This window comes from Puma concolor, chromosome C2 (assembly GCF_028749965.1).
Source record: "Puma concolor isolate L17-30 chromosome C2, mPumCon1.1.hap2, whole genome shotgun sequence".
Classification (NCBI taxonomy): Eukaryota; Metazoa; Chordata; class Mammalia; order Carnivora; family Felidae; genus Puma; species Puma concolor.
The window spans coordinates 6,605,923-6,621,935 of NC_141675.1; the positions used below are offsets into that span (position 1 = coordinate 6,605,923).

General features: G+C 56.4%; 1 protein-coding gene across 11 annotated transcripts in view; it reads right to left on the reverse strand.

Moving 5' to 3' along the window:
• Positions 1–1,798: 1,798 nt before the first annotated feature.
• The window catches only part of SCN5A (sodium voltage-gated channel alpha subunit 5), a 93,367-nt gene continuing 79,152 nt past the window's right edge, over positions 1,799–16,013 (reverse strand). For 7 of the 11 annotated variants that reach the window (XM_086720474.1, XM_086720470.1, XM_086720468.1 and 4 more), the window contains 7 exons: positions 14,124–14,246; positions 11,625–11,906; positions 9,605–9,658; positions 8,851–8,988; positions 8,114–8,218; positions 6,321–6,591; positions 1,799–3,539 (listed from right to left, as the gene is read on the reverse strand). In XM_086720474.1, the coding sequence (XP_086576600.1) occupies positions 2,308–3,539; positions 6,321–6,591; positions 8,114–8,218; positions 8,851–8,988; positions 9,605–9,658; positions 11,625–11,906; positions 14,124–14,246 (2,205 nt within the window). In that variant the 3' untranslated portion in view covers positions 1,799–2,307. Of the gene's footprint in view, positions 3,540–6,320; positions 6,592–8,113; positions 8,219–8,846; positions 8,989–9,604; positions 9,659–11,624; positions 11,907–14,123; positions 14,247–16,013 lie in introns of all 11 variants that reach the window. The other 4 variants (XM_086720476.1, XM_086720467.1, XM_086720472.1 and 1 more) reach the window with 2 other exon arrangements.

Sequence of the window (16,013 nt, forward strand, 5' to 3'; positions counted from 1 at the left end):
ACGGGAAGTCCCGCGTGATTCTCGGGATCTCATCCCGTCCCCCCTGTACCGCCACCGCTGTCCCGGGCTGCCATCCTCATCAAAACACAACAACAGAGCCCAGGCCAGGTCATGTAAGCCATTTATTGGTTTGTTTTAAAAATATGTATCTTATTTATACACGGAGTTTGGTGAGAAGTGCTCGATTAGCTCAGACAACAGCTGGCACTTGACGCTCCCTCCTCTTCCTACCCTCCTCTCCCCTCCTGCTGGTCATCGTGCAGTTCTGGAAAAAAAAAAAAAAAAAAAAAAAGAGAGAGAGAGAGAGAGAGAGAGCCACGCTAAAAGCTAAGGAGTCGGGCCTAGCTCACCCTGCCTCGGCCACAGCCCGGGCACCTGTCTCAGGGCTCCCGGGCCGTCCGCAGACACATGAAACCACAGCCCCTTCCGGCCAGCTGGGCGGCCAGCCGGCCTGCCTCCAAACCCGCATTCCTGCCCTGCAGTGGGCACTGAGTGCCGGGGAGGGGCACACGCCGCTCGGAGCCCGGAGCAAAGCACAGGGAGCTACGAAAATAAGGTTTCCACTCGGAGAAGTATGCCTGGGACGGTCAAACCACATCCCACACTGGACTCAAAGGGAACACGGGAGAAGTCAAGTCCCTCGGGTGGGTGGGGTGGGGGCTGGGGTCGCCACCAAGGGAACTCGGGGCGACAAGAAGAAACGTAATACTTGACTCGCCGGCAATGCCCCCTCAGCACTGCCACGAGCTCACGATCGTCCAGCCCTCCGACGGCTCGGCGAGGTAGGTTAGGGGCAGCGGGCTTCCGGCTTCCCGGGCTGCCCCGCGAGGCGGGCGGCGGCTCTGCTGGAGAGCTGGGATCGCTCCGCCAGCCAACACTGTCACTCGCGGGGTGACAGGTCTCTGCGTTAAAAGATTTGCATATGCTAAATAGGATTGTCAGCAGCTGAAGAGGCCCCCGGGGGGAATTGGACTAGAAAAAGTATTTTTCCCTGAAAAGGCCTTCTCACAAGACCCGTGGACCGCCTGGACCCTGCCCCGGACTGTCCCGCGGGCCGGTGCCACCAGGACCCCAGGCTGAGCGAGAGGGGCTGGTCCGGGGCCACGCCGCTCTCTTCCCCAAGGAAGACCACAGTCCAGGCTCCTCCCAGGGCAGGGAACAGTTTGACCACCCCAAGGCTCCTTCCTTCCCGGCACAGGGCCGGTGATGCCCTCCCTGCTCCATCTGGAGCGTCGCTGGGCACCGCGTGGGAGATCCCCCCCTCGCCACACCCGCACACAAGGTGAGAGGCAGAAAGGTCTGGAAAGAGAGCCCTGGCCATGACAACAGATTCCCTTCTTCACACGGCTGAAGCCTGTTCAGCTTCTTAGCCCTAATGGTGCCGGGCTCAGACTTCTCTTCCCGGCCTGTGGGGCAGGGCCTGCCGGGTTTGGGAGCTGGGATAAGCTGGGGGCCAGGCTGTGCGTGGGGCTGGTTCCCTTGTGCCCTTCACCTTAATGTTAATACTCTTGCAGAAGACCGGGCCCTCCTGGGAAGAAAAGGCAACATCAGTGCCCAGGACCGGCCCTGAGACCCGGGCCATTCCCTCCTGGAAGCTTTTTCGTTTCGTACACGTGACCCCACTATGGCCTGCATAAAAACACGGGCGGCAAACAGGACCCTGGGGACCACGGAAGGCCAGAGTGAGCCCCCACTGACAAGAACCCCTCTGCCTGACACGTGCCTGAGGGGAGCCGGGGCCACACGTGGCCCGTGTCTGGCCTCTGTGTGTGGACTGCGTGCACGGGCGCGTGTGAGGCAAGGGGGTCGGCCCTCCTGGCACCACAGCCCCAGCAGCAGGGGAAACCCCTTCTGGGTTTCACTTTTGCTTTGAGAACAGACCTCCAGCAGCTCCACAGACACTCCCGTTTGGAGTGAAGAAAAGGCAGAGTGAATTACTGCCGATGTCCGTGGAAAAAACGTTAGTTCTTTGCCCGAGTAAAAAAATATCAAATATAATAAATTTATGAAAGCCCATCCACGACACGTACAGTCTCAGCTTTGTACTTCGCCTCAGCAGCTGGGACAGCGCTGCCTCGCAGAGCGCCGGGGTGTTGCCTGGCCAGACCCGGCCACCGGCGTGTACCCCGTCTGGTCGGCTCGGCCAACGGCCTCTGGCCGGCGGCGTGGCGGCCACAGAAAGAACTCTGCCTCGTCGATCCATGGGGCCGAGGCCCGTCTCCCACGCCGGAGCCCAAAGCAAGGAGGGCCCAGGGGGTGCTGGCTCGTGGCTGCCTCCCGGCGCGTCCTGGCCGGCTGGGGTGCGGCTCACACGATAGACTCGCGGTCCCGGTCTGGGGAGGCGGGGAAGTCCGCGAGGTCCTCGCTGCGGCTGCAGTCGGACACCCTCACCTGGGGGTTATCGCTGGTGGCCCTGGTGACGCTGTCATAGGAGGGTGGAGAGGACGTGGAGGACGTAGAGGGCGGGCCGCGGCGCCGGGAGAAGTTCTCGTTCATCACGTGGGCGATGAGGCCCTCTTGCTCGGGGGCGTCCTCTTCGGAGAGGCCGCTGCTGCCTGCCTGCTGGCGGAAGAGGAAGGAGGCGTGCTTCATGGAGCGCTGCAGCAGGTGCCTCCGGAAGGCCCGCTGGATGATGGTGGCCGACACCTCCTCGTGCTTGCGCCGCAGCGTGGTGGTGATGGGCTCGTAGGAGATCTTGGACGGGTTGGCCGCCATGAACTTCTCCTCCATCTGGATCTTTAGGGCGTCCATCTCCCCGGACTCACCCAGAACCCTCTTGGTGAAGGCGAAGAGGATGTCCATGCAATGGATACGGTCCCCGCTCACCATGGGCAGGTCCATGTTGATGAGGCTTATCTGGTTGGGCTTGGCGATGCGCAGCGGCTCAGACAAGGCATCGGCGAAGTCGGACAGGGCCGAGTACTCGATGAACTGGGTGGCCTCCGGGTCGAACTTCTCCCAGATCTCATAGAACATGTCGAAGTCGTCCTCGCTCAGGGGCTCAGTGCTCTCCTCCGTGGCCACACTGAAGTTCTCCAGGATGATGGCGATGTACATGTTGACCACGATGAGGAAGGAGATGATGATGTAGGTGGTGAAGAAGAGGATGCCCACGGCCGGGCTCCCACAGTTCCCCCGGGAGCCGTTGCTGTTGGGCAGATTGGGGTCGCAGTAGGGGGGCCCTGTGTTGAGGATGGGGCTGAGGAGGCCGTCCCAGCCGGCCGACGTGGTGATCTGGAAGAGGCACAGCATGCTGTTGGCGAAGGTCTGGAAGTTGAACATGTCGTCGATGCCAGCCTCCCACTTGACGTAGGCGAAGTTGGCCATGCCGAAGATCGAGTAGATGAACATGACGAGGAAGAGCAGCAGCCCTATGTTGAAGAGGGCAGGCAGGGACATCATGAGGGCAAAGAGCAGCGTGCGGATCCCCTTGGCCCCTCGGATCAGCCTGAGGATGCGGCCGATTCGGGCCAGGCGGATGACTCGGAATAGCGTTGGGGAGAAGAAGTACTTCTGGATGATGTCTGAGAGCACAGTGCCTATGGGAAACAACAGAGACCATGGCCACCCATGCACTTCTGTCCTGCCTTTAGCCCCACATCACTGGAGGGGGTGTCTGTACAGCCAGGAGCTAAGGAGAAGAGGCCACTTCAGGAGGACTGGGTTGACCGGGGCAAGCAAAGACCCTGCGTCCCCCCACCTCTCTTGGTCTTTCATTCTCATCTCTGATGCAGGAAAGGAGGACCCAAAGTACCACATCCTTTGCAAAGTGCCTTCCCAGACCTCTCGTCCCTTAGTCTTCTGGGACTACCTGCACAGCAGAGCTGGACGGGACCCATGTTCTAGATCTTGGGTTCTGAGGTCTGAAGGGACTTACTCAGCATCTGGGTGGCCTAGCATGGACCAGAGCTCAGGCTTTTCAGCTTCTCATTACTCAAAGTGCGGTCCGAGGGCCAGCAGCCCTGGGATCTCCCGAGAGCTTATCACAAATGTGGGATCTCAGCTCCACCTCCAGACCCACTGCGCTTTCATAAGCCCAGACGATTCACGGGCACATTGGAGGGCAAGAAGCACCGGCCCAGAAGTCAGGGTTCTCCCCCACGCCACACCTGTCACAACTCAGCCTCTCTGAGATAGCTTCTGTCACCCTCCCAACCCTGCTCGCATCCAGGGCTTCCCACCCCTGGGTCTCTATTGACTAACCCTGGGTTTGGAGTTTGAAGAGGCAGGGATATAAGTTATAGGAGAAAGAGTGAAATACACTTGTTTTGTATTGGCCCACATGACCTTTCCAGATTCCTCACGTAATGTCACTGGCTGACACGTGTCCTGTTTACTGTCAAGAAGGCACTGGGCTGAGCATTTTATATCCATCCATTTAGGCCTTCCGGGCACCCTAGGGGGGAGTAAGCTGATACCATAATCCTCATTTTCCAGAAGAGGAAACTGAGAAGTGAGGTAACTTACCCATGTTGTCACCTAGTCAGTGAGACGCTGGGACTCGACTCAGACACTCTGGCTCCAAGTCGACCTGTTAACCAAGCCTCTGCAGTATGGCCAAGGACCAGGACCGGTAGTGTTCCCTGAAGCCTCTGAGAGTGTCCCTCATCGGCCCCCTTGCTGCGGCTGACATCCTGCATTCTCTAAAGCTTTTCTCTAGTCCCACCAGGCGTGCTCACCCTCACTCTTGCCTGGGACCTCCCAGAGTATTTCCTCACTCTACTTCCAGCTTCTAGCCATCCTCTGTCACTGCGGCTATGACAGCCCCTGCCTTAGCCCCTGTGTTTCCCTCTGAGTTCACCAAAGGCAAAAGCTGTACGTGGCAGAAAGAGGAAAGTCAGCCACCTCATGGCAGAATTGCACGGTGGAGGGGTCAAGAGTTTGGGCTCTGAGCCCAAGCGATGAGAGACAAAAAAAAATTGGGACTTAATCAAAATGAAAAACTTTGTGCTTCAAGAGACGATGACCAAGAAAGTGACAAGACAACCCACGGAATGGGAGGCAGTATTTGCAAATCGTGTATCAGGCGAGGGACCGGTATCCAGAATACGTAAAGAACTCTCACAACTCCACGATAAAAACATAAATAAGCCAATTAAAAAATGAGCGAAGGATGTGCATAGATGCTTCTCCAAGACATTTCTAGTGTTACATACCAAGACAGACACACCACAGAAAATGACCAATGAGCACATGAAAAGATGTTCAGCGTCATTAGTCATTAGGGAAGTGTGAACCCAAACCTCAACGTGGTTATCACTTCGTGCCCACCAAGGTGACTATAGTAAGAAACTGAAGACGACAACAAGTGTTGGCGAGGGTGTGGAGTAACTGGAACCATTATACATCGATGATGGGAATGTGTCTACTTTGGAAAACAGCTTGGCAGTCTCTCAAAATTTTAGATTAATGGTTTCCAGGGGCTGGGGGGACGGAAAATGGGGAGTGACTGCTAAAAGGGTATGGAGTTCCTTTTGGTGGTGAGGGCAGTCGCCTAAAAGGTATGGCGGTGATGGTTGCACAACTCTGTGAATATACTAAAAACGACTAAATCTACTTTAAAGGGTAAATCTTATGGTATGTGAATTGTAGCTCAATACAATTGTGCTGGTTATGAACCAGGAAAAGGACCCTCACCAGAAAACATGACCGTGCTGGTGCCTTAATCGGGGACTTTCAGCCTCCAGGACTGTGAGAAATAAATTTCTGTCATTTCTGAGTTAGCCAGTCTGGTGTTTGGTTAGAGCACCCCAGACAGACTAAGTGTGAATCCTCTCTCTTCCGTCCCCAGTTGCCTGATATCCTCGTCTCACCGCTGACTTTATAAGGCGGAATGCACGAGGTGAGTGATGTCTGAAGGAGCCTGGCCCACAATGTGGTGACTAGACTCTAGAATTTTCCATCTCCAGGGATAACTTCTACCCTAGAGGGCCACCTGCTCCCATCCCTGGAGACTCACCTCACCCTGAGTAAGCCCCTTCTTCCTTCAACCTAGGCTGCAGGCTTTCCCTTGGGAGGGCAGGGAAGTCTGCCCAGCCCCCGCTCTCCTTCCCAGACTCATTCTTGAAGCTCTCACAGAGAGCAGAAAGCTGTGTTCCAGGGTCCCATGGAGTGGGGGGGCATGAGGGGGTGCCGGCTTCTCTGCCAGAATGGCTCCCCTGGACTGAGTAGGCCTTCCCAGACAAGTTCTCTGTGGCTGTGTGTGTATGTGTGTGTGGTAGGGAGAGGTGAGGAATGCAGAGAAAAGAACGGAGAAGACTAGTATGCTTGGCATTAAGTACAGACCCGGGACTGGAGGAAAGGCCAACTTGCATACCCACCCACGATGGAGAGGATGACAACCACGAAGTCGAAGATGTTCCAGCTGTTGGTGAAATAATAGTGACGCAGGGCAGCCATCTTGATGATACACTCGCCTGTGAAGATGGCTACGAAGAGCAGGTTGATCTTGGCCAAGATGTTGACCTTCTCGGGGCTCTGGTCATCTGTCTCCACCATCATGGTCACCATGTTCAAGCAGATAAGGAACATGATGGTGACATCGAAGGCTTGCTTGGTCACAATGTCAAACAGGAAGCCCTGGTACTTGTTCTGAAGGGAGGGGGAAAGGATGGGCTCAGCAGGGGCCTCAGATGGGCTAGTAGGCCCCCTGTTGCTGCCCCTCTGCTCAGACCTTCCACCCTCCTACTGTACCCTCCGCTGAGGCCGACACCCCAGCCAGACTGTCAGGGTGAGGGGAGGAGTCAGGAAAGGGAAACAGCCGGTCTCTCCTGCTTCCAGGCCCGGCCCTCAGGCCCCCTCTTCTCTGAGGTCTTCCCCATCCACCTTCAGGAAGGGATTTCTCCTACCCTGAGCTTCCTTAGAACACGCACTGTGCTTCTCTTTTTGTTTGTACCGATGGCTCAAGGTCAGGTTTAAAGTTCAATCTGGAAATTGGATCGGCCCTCAGGTTAACAAATTTTTTCCACTCTTTATGGAATTGACTTTTTTTAGCTGTTTATTTATTTTGAGAGGGAGAGGAAGACGGAGAGGGAGAAGGAGAGAGAGAGAGAGAAAGAGAGAGGGAGAGAATGCCCAGCTGGCTCTACACTGTCAGCACAGAGCCCAACACAGGGCTCAATCTCACAAACTGAGATCATGACCTGAGCCCAAATCAAGAGTTGATGTTTAACTGACTGAGCCTCCCAGGTGCCCCTGGAATTGATTTTATTTATTCAATTAACTATATTTGTATGTCTTTAATTGTTAGCCACCTCCGATTATTTGGGGGAAAAACAGAAGATTACAAATAAGTGAACACAGGGATGCCTACGTGGCTCAGTGGGTTAAGCATCTGAGTTCAGCTCAGGTCATGATCTCATGGTTCATGAGTTCAAGCCCCACGTCGGGCTCTGTGCTGACAGCTCAGAGCCTGGAGCCTGCTTCGGATTCTGTGTCTCCCTCTCTCTCTCTGCCTCTCCCCCACTCACGCTCTGTCTTCCTCTCAAAAATAAACAAACATTTAAAAAAAAAAATAAGTGAACACACACACACACACACACACACAGCTAACCTAGAATAAAGCATGGTGAAAGGGTAGGAATTAGGCAAAATCGATGAGATGGATTTCAAAACTGGGCCTGTCACTTCCTAGCTAGTGATTTGGGTTGTGTCACCTAATTACTTTGAACACTGTCCTCCACCCCCTTTTCTAGAGAGGGGCTTCGTCAGTCAGCCCACATGCCAGGGGACTCTGGGCCACGTCTGTCCCACTCAGGGGTTGCCAGGAAGAGGCTGTGAATGCGGGTGGGTGTGCAGAGGCCGTCCTGCTCTCCCTGGGAAAGGCTGCACTCCGGCAGGGGGGGAGGGAGCTCTTGGAGGCAGAGGAACTCCCGTGGGAGGGAGTGCTCCTGGTTGTAACAGTCCTCCCAGGCCTTCCTCACTTTCTCCAGCAGTCTGAGGCCTCCGTGTGGTCAGAGGCCTGACAGAGCCCCTCCGTCCCTGGGCTGACCGAGGGCCCTGGGCTAGGCTGAGAGACTGTGAAGAGGCCTTGATAGCTGGTCCTGGGGAGGGGGGCTTCCCAGGCCCCCTCAGCACATCCTCCCCTCTCCTGCTGAATCGGGAACTGGCTCACCAGGGGCCGAGGGATGGGCTTCTGGGGCTTCTTGGAGCCCAGCTTCTTCATGGCATTATAGTACTTCTTCTGCTCCTCTGTCATGAAGATGTCCTGGCCCCCTAAGTGCAGAGAGACAGGCACCAGACTCATTTTGGGGTTCCTAGGGGCTCCGGCATGGGGGGCACTTGATCCTGCCTACTTGATGAGGGTGCCTCGGTCGGCCTCCTCCTCACTTCCTCTCCTGCTGGAGAAAAGTATGTTGCTGGAGATTCGCCAGAGATTCCTCCCCAAATCTGCTTTTCCAGGGCCCCTGTCTCCCTTCACTTTGAGGGCTCTCTGGCTTTGTGAGACGCAAATCCACTCCCCATCTCCCCCCTCCCCACCCCGGCTCAGCTCAGCCACCCGGAGGTTCTGTCTGTCTACTTGGTCTGCCCACAACCCAATCATGGCCTGACCCAGGGCCACTGTCCCCCTTTCCCACCTTCCTGATCCTGGTGAATAGTCCCATCAGCCCAGCTCCTCTCAGGAGCCTCACCTGTCGGGTAGACTAGGGCAGGCCTGGGACCCCTCCATTCACTCCAACAGACTGGGCCTGTTACCTCATGGACGCCCCTCTCCCACCCACTCCAGCAGCAGCGGGAAAAGGACCATCTGCAGCAGGAAGGCCATACGGGGCCGGGGCCCAGAATGGCTCCTCAGTGCCCCGGCCCCCAGCCCGGCCCTGCCAGCCCACAGGAAGCAGGTGCTCTACATATCTTTTTCTTTTGTTGGTTGAAGTTGTCAATGATGACACCGATGAAAAGGTTCAGGGTGAAGAAAGACCCAAAGATGATAAAAATGACGAAGTAGATGTACATGTAGAGGTTGTACTCCCATTGGGGCTGCTCTTCAAACTAAGGGGGAGAAATCAGACAGGGGGATCAGACAGGTGGGAATGGGGGAGGGCCGGCTGGAGGTGTCCCCTCCACGGGTGAGAGGGTGTGTCCACAGGAAGGTCACCAGCACGGGGCTGTGTGTCTGTGTGTGCATGCGCGTGCAGAGCAGGGCCGGGGTGGGTGGGGAAGGGGTTCAGGAGGGTGACGGCTCAGGGCTGACGCGGTGGTGCCGTCTGGCTTCCACCCTGGGCCGTCGGGAGTTTCGAGTCTGTTCAGCACCCCAGTCTTCACTGAACTATCAGTGTGACTGGGTGGGGTGCAAAGACACAGAAGAAACTTGATCTGCATTTCTATTCCTTCTACCCTGTCTCTCCTGGGGCAAGACTAAGAATCAAGCAAATGACAGTGAATTTCATTTGAAAGACATTTGCGGATTTGGGGCTCTTTGGGAGACCATGCAACTCTGCCCCAGGGCCAGGCCTGGGCGTTCCAGACAGGCTCGACTGCAGGTTGACACGAGACATCTGGCCTGTATGGGGTGGGCTTATGCGTGTGGACACGGATTCCCTAGTGGCCAAGCATCCGGGAGACTCAGGTGCCTGACTTGGTGGGAGAGGCCAGCGTGGTTACCTACCCCCCTGGAGTCCACAGCCGCGTACATAATGTCCATCCAGCCTTTAAATGTTGCCTGGAAGGAAAAGACAAGAAAATCACTTAACTTCCATCTATTGAGGTACTTAGGGCTCCTATCTGGACAGATGAGGCCAGGGACTATCCTCCTATGAGAAGCTAGCATCCCACCCCAGCGCTGACCTGGCCCCCTTTGCCGTGTCCCTCAGAGAACCACGTGGCTTCTGCTCCAGGGCCTTTCAGGAAGGTCCTGAAACATCTCAACCTCCCCTCGTACCTACGGGGGTCCTCTTGCCATGGGTGTGTTGGTGAATGGCTAACAAATGGCTTTCCAGAAGCAAACAAAGCCCTGATTGTTCTGTTCGCCAGTCTCTCGGTGTAAACACTCCCCTCACGGCCAATTTCAAGTTATCAACGTCTCCTTACTGAACACAGACTTGGGAAGAGACGCACAGGAGCCTAGCATTACAGTATTTCCACTGTACAGCTATAGCTCATGTAAATAACCTCAAGAGCATAGAGAGTAATAGGCAGTAATGGTGAATTTTGAGTTTTTAAATTTATTTTAAGTGATCTCTACACCCAACATGGGCCTCAAACTCACAACCCTGAGACGGAGAGTTGCGTGCTCCCCCGACTGAGCCAGCCAGGCGCCCCATGATTTTGTGTTAATGTCATTTAGTGAATTATCACTTTATAAAATCTAATTTTTAATCAGGGCTTGCAAAGTATCTGAAAATGCAACAGTCAGCTCTTGTAGGCTACACAAACCTGCTCCAGCCCACCCTCCAGAGCGGTAAAGGAGGAGGTCGCACGAAATGGGGCTCCGGTGTTGGCTACACTGTCTGCCCCAGTCGGGGCTGCTATGAAGGTTCAGGAAGGGCCTGAGAGACGTGTGGTGGCGAGGCCGACTGCCCAGGGGGATCTCACTTGTGTCCTTGGCCGAATTCCAAACCTGCCCAAGCCTCCTTTCAGGGTACAGTTGTCCACACACACTTTCAGGCCTGAGGGTTCTTATGACACAGGTAGGGCAGATGGGGAAACTGAGGCTGCCCCAGAGGAGGCAGGCTCCTTCAGCTCGCCGTGCCACGAGGCCCTGCCCTGTGGAGAGAGGCCTGGAAATGCTCTGGAAACTGCTGGAGAGCATCCAAGGTGACGAGATGCTTGTGACTCTCTTTCCAGCCGCTGTGTTGCTTTGTCTGGAATGGCTGGCAGTTCTCAGTCTACAAATTCTGTCATCCAGAGGGAAGTCCCAGGAACAGAAGGCTCTCTGGGTTTGGCTTGAATCTTGTCCTCTAGGAGGTATTTCAGGGGAGTCTTTGGAGAGAGCTACCCCTGGGATTTAAGGGAGGCCCGCAAGAGTGAGGAGATGTACATTAAGTCCACTGAGTGTCCCTCTGCTTTGGGGACGAGAGACAGGTATCTGGTCTCAAGACTGGGTGGCAAGAAGCTGTGGCTGTATGTGTTACGGTTATTTGTAGGTTAAGTTTATGGCATGTATCATGCTCACTGAAGCCACCGTCCTCCCAAATCAATGGAAACTTTGGAAAGACTGGGTAGGGTCATGTATGTTTCAACATCACACATCTTGCACATCAGAGGTAGAAGTAAATATGTTCTCTGAAACAACACAGGAGGTATTGTTACCTTTTATAACACAAGGCTGGAGTCGCAGCTTGGCTAATAGTTCCGACTCTGCATGTCTATGGTCTTTGATTTTTAACCTGTGCCATCACATTGCCAAGCTGATGGCGTGAGGTTGTCCACCTGACTACTGGCTGGGGGGTTGGTTCTGCGTCAGGGCTGAACCCCCATGCCGTGCCTCTGGGAGAATGTGGTATCTGTTCTAGAATGGAAAATCCAGAGACTTCCCAAGGAGCCATGAAGTCTCTGGAGAATCCTTAGCCTTCTTTGGGCACTGTGACCCTATCGTGAGGAACCAGAGTGGCCCCACTGTCCCCCTCCTGCCCACACTGTGGGTGAAGGTGCCTGTTGCTGGAAAACCAGTGGGAAGAAGGACTTACCACCTGCAGAAGGGCCAGGTACCCGGCCCCTACGTTGTCAAAGTTGACTTTCACCTTGGTCCAGTATAGTTCGCCAGTCACATTGAAAGACTCACAGTCACTCTTGTTGTTCACGATGGTGTAGTTCAAAGGCAGGTCTCCTTCAGTCTGGTTGATGCACCGCCCAAACTTCCCCGCAAAGAGGTTCACACCCATGATGCTGAAGATGAGCCAGAAGATGAGGCAGACGAGGAGGACGTTCATGATGGAGGGGATGGCGCCCACCAGGGCATTGACCACAACCTCAAGGAGACAGAGAAGAGGCTCAGTTCCTGGGGGTGCCCAGAACATATGCTCTTTTCGAGACCCACCCCTGCTCCCTCCCTGAACTTGTTGCCTGCAGGCCCCTGTGGGGGTGGGGGGGGGGGGTGGAACACTTCCTGTCCCCAAGGAAGGGCCACCCCTGGCTGGAAGCCCTGATGGGGAGTAAAAGGAGAGATGATGGAGAGCGGGGCGGGGGAGAGAACACACACGGACACCTTTCTTATGTTTTTGGTCCTGCCCTGAATCCATGACCTTCAAACTGAATTTTCAACAGGGTCTGTCTGGTTGAGTGTGCCGGCGATCTGATGGGAAAGGGCCTCCGGAGACACATTCTCTGAGCTAAGTTTCTGGCTTATTTTGGGGTTGCTGCTACTAGGAAGGATGGGCGTTCTCCCTAAAGCACGCCCAGGGGACCTCTGTGCGGCATGTCTGGCGGGTGCTCTGGCAGCTCTCCGGGGCTGCGGTGAGAGCAGAGCGGGGAGGGCAGGGCGTGTGGGCGCTCCCGGTGCCCCTCTCCCTCCTGGCAGCCAGCGGCTCTCTGATCCCATGGAGCCCTGGCGTCGTTCTCTTCATCGAAACTCACAGTGCCCAGCAGAAGCTCCCTTGGCAAAAGCATAGGGGGCACTCTGCTCCACTGAGGGCCCAAGCACCCAGCTGTCTGGGAGTCGGGAAGGTGTTTGCTGTGCAGACGGGAAGGGAGGCTGGTGCGGGGCTGTGGGGTGGGCCTGGGGCTGGACGGGCAGTGCGACACATGCAGATGAGAGAGGGCCCCCGGTCCCGGCAGGCGTGACGAACAGGGTGGGACACCCAACGCCCAGGTTTGCCCTCGGCCGGCTCTGTGGCCAACAGCCACAACAGAGGCGTTCCTGGCAGCTCGCATCGCCCCGTGTCGCTCTGGAAACAGATGCCCTCGCTCCCAAGAGACCTTTGGCTTAGGCAGGACTTGCGAATGGTTTCCCACCAGGAATAAGTGACTTGTTTCTCTCTTGGGGGTGTGGGCAAAGGTCAGAACCGACAATAAGGAAGGCACCTGTTGGGACGAGCACTGGGTGTTACATGCAAGTGATGAATCACTGAATTCTGCTCCTGAAACCAATACTACACTCTATGTTAACTAACTAGAATCAAAAGAAAAGGACAAAAAAGTTAAAAAATAAAACCCCAACAAAATGGGGGCGGTGTGACAGTGTCTGCAAGGTCAGCGAGACTCCGGCACACAGATGTGGCTGCTGAAGCCACAACAGAACTGTGTATGTTTTGTAAAAAAACAAGTAATGCAAAACACACGCGCACACAAGTACACGTACGTGCGTGTTTTCTTGCTACGTATGACAGGTAAAGTTTTTTTCTTGGTGGGGCTTTTAAATTTGCCTTGCGTGGCCATATTTGGTAAAATTTGGTGACCTGAAAAATGCTTAGGGCTCTGTACTTAAAAATCCGCGTAGGGGCGCCTGGGTGGCTCAGTCGGTCAAGCGTCTGACTTCGGCTCAGGTCAGGATCTCACGGTTTGCAGGTTCGAGTCCCGAGTCGGGCTCTGTGCTGGCGGCTCTGAGCCTGGAGCCTGTTCCGGATTCTGTGTCTCCGTCTCTCTCTGCCCCTCCCCCCAGTTGTACTCTGTCTCTCAGAAATACATAAATGTAGAAAAGAATTAAAAACGAAAAAGAAACCCGTGTAAGAGTTTACTAAGCAAATGACAACTAAGAGCTGGTGCTGAGAATATAGCTGCTTCCTCTGCTTCCTCGACCTTCATGACCACGGCCCTACTGCCCATCGCAGACCAAGGAGGACAGCCTGTGTCTGCTGGAGGGCAGGGCCCACAGATGGGCACACGGATGGCCCCCGCCCCAGAGCAGAAGCAGAGGGGCTCCCTGGCCAGTGGGGCTGGGCGGCAGCCGAGAAACCCACACCCAGACCTCACTTCTTTTTCTTTGTCGGGTTCTCCTGGCCCTCGCGGGGCCCACGGGGCTGGAGGTGACAGGCCTCGAGGGAGGGATCTCACAGCTCTCCACCCTCTGGGTGCCTGTGAGCCCAGCTGACCCTGTCCTGGAGGTTTTGCACCATGCTCCAACTGGGGCCGGGGCGGGGGGCCCACAGTCCCAGCTCCGGGCTGGGCCGCTTGGTCAGCAGGTGAACATGGGGGCCCCTCGGTGGAGTCACCTCCCACTGCCCTGGCAGGAAAGCAGCCACTCCCCTTACCCTCATGCCCTCAAATCGGGACAGGGCTCGCAGGGGTCGGAGAGCACGCAACGTCCGCAGTGACTTGATGGGGCCCATCTCTGCGAAGCCCAGGGTGTTGGCCACCAGGCTGATCAGCGAGACCTGTGGGAGGTAAGGAGGGCGGGAGAGCCATGGGGACAGCGCTAGAGGCAGGTGGGAGGGCTCCTGGCCCACCTAAAGCACGGCTGGTGTCAGAGGGCCAGCAGGCTTTCCCCGCGTCTAATCTTTGCTATTTCTGGCTGCGTCGTCTTCACGGGCTGCCGTGCCCTGGGCTGGCCTTGCTGGGGCCCACGAGGCTGGGTGTGAGACCAGTGTGTCCCCGCTTTCAGATCTTTACTAAGGGCCTGCTCTGTGCACTCACTAACCCAAGGACTTGGGGTGCCTTATCCCTATTCTCTTGTAGAAAACCGAGTTCCAAAGCCAGCCGCTGGCATGGAGGGACAGGCACACAAAGCCTGGGCTTTTGGTCCCCGCGGGCTTGCCTTCAGGTCAAATTCCTTTTGGGAAGGGAGGACTATCCTGGGTTGACCGTGAGCAGACAGGCCATCCTGGGGCTTTCCCCCAAAGCCGGACGTCTCGCCATCGGCCATCTTCAAAGACGGCAGGCACAAGCGGAGCGTCTATGGCCCAGGGACCGGGTCGGGCCAGTCTGCCCAGCAGCGCACCCTGGTCATCTGTGCTTTCAAAGCTTGGGCCCCTGCCCCACTCAGAGCCCTTCCATCTCAGCTGACCGCAGCTCCCTCCTTCCAGCTGCTCAGGCCGCGAGCCTTGGCGTCATCCCCGCCTCCTCTCCCTCTCTCACACCCTGCGTCCAACCCGGCAGGATTTCCTGTTGGCTCTGCCTTCAAAATACATCAGAAGTCCAAATATTTCTCACCACTTCCACTGCCACCACGCTGGCCAGGCCACGGTCATCTCTCCCCTGGACCGCTGCCAGAGCCTCCTGACCCTCCTCCCTGCCTCCACGTGGGCCTCACCCCCCCCCCCCCCCCCGCAGCCCCTGTGCTCCTTCAGGAACATGTCATTCTTCTGCTCAGAGCCGCTGCAATGCCTTCCCACTTCGTTCTAAATAGAAGCCTGTGGTTTCCCCTCGGCCCCTTGCAGCCTGGCCTCATCTCCTGTACCTCCCTTCCCCACTCAGTCTGCTCCAGCCACTCGGGCCCCCTTGCCGTTCCTCGAGTATGCCAGGCACGCTCCCACCCCAGGACCTTTGCACGGCCCCTCCAACCTCTGCTTGGAAGGTTCTGCAGATGTCTGCCCGGCTGACCGTAACTTCCTTCACGTTTGCTCCAACGTCGTCTCAGTGGACCCACCCTGGCCGGCCGATTTAAAGTTGTAATCTACACCTCCCCCTCGCCAGAGTCCCGGCCCTCCTCATCCCCTTTCCTTCTCCACTTCCTTTTTCTCCTTCTCCACTTCCTTCTCCTTGACCTCGGACAAGGCCCCTCTCTGCTGTGGGCCTCGGTTTCCTTCTCCGCAGGCTAATTCTCCAGTTCTGGGACTGGGCAAGAAGCACTGACAGTCCCCTTTGCCCGGCCTCAGCTCTGAGCTCCCCACGGTGGCAGGTGGGAGGGGCTCGGTGGGCTTCCCCAGGAGTCTTTGCAAACCGCCTCCTGCCTTCCTCGAGGGGAGTCGCTCGGCAGACCCGTATTCCCAAGAAGCTGCAGAAATAGCTGGGTGGGGGCCTCGGGGCAGAGGCGCCAGGATCCCAGGCTCGGCCACGGCCCTGGGGCAGGAGGCCTCCCAGGCCCTCTCCTCCCTCTCAGGGAGGCTCTGAGGACTCCATGCACACGCTAACCCAAAGAGCCTCTCCTGTCACGGCCACCCACGGATTGGCCCCCCAGCAAGGCTGAGTCCCTCCCTGTGACC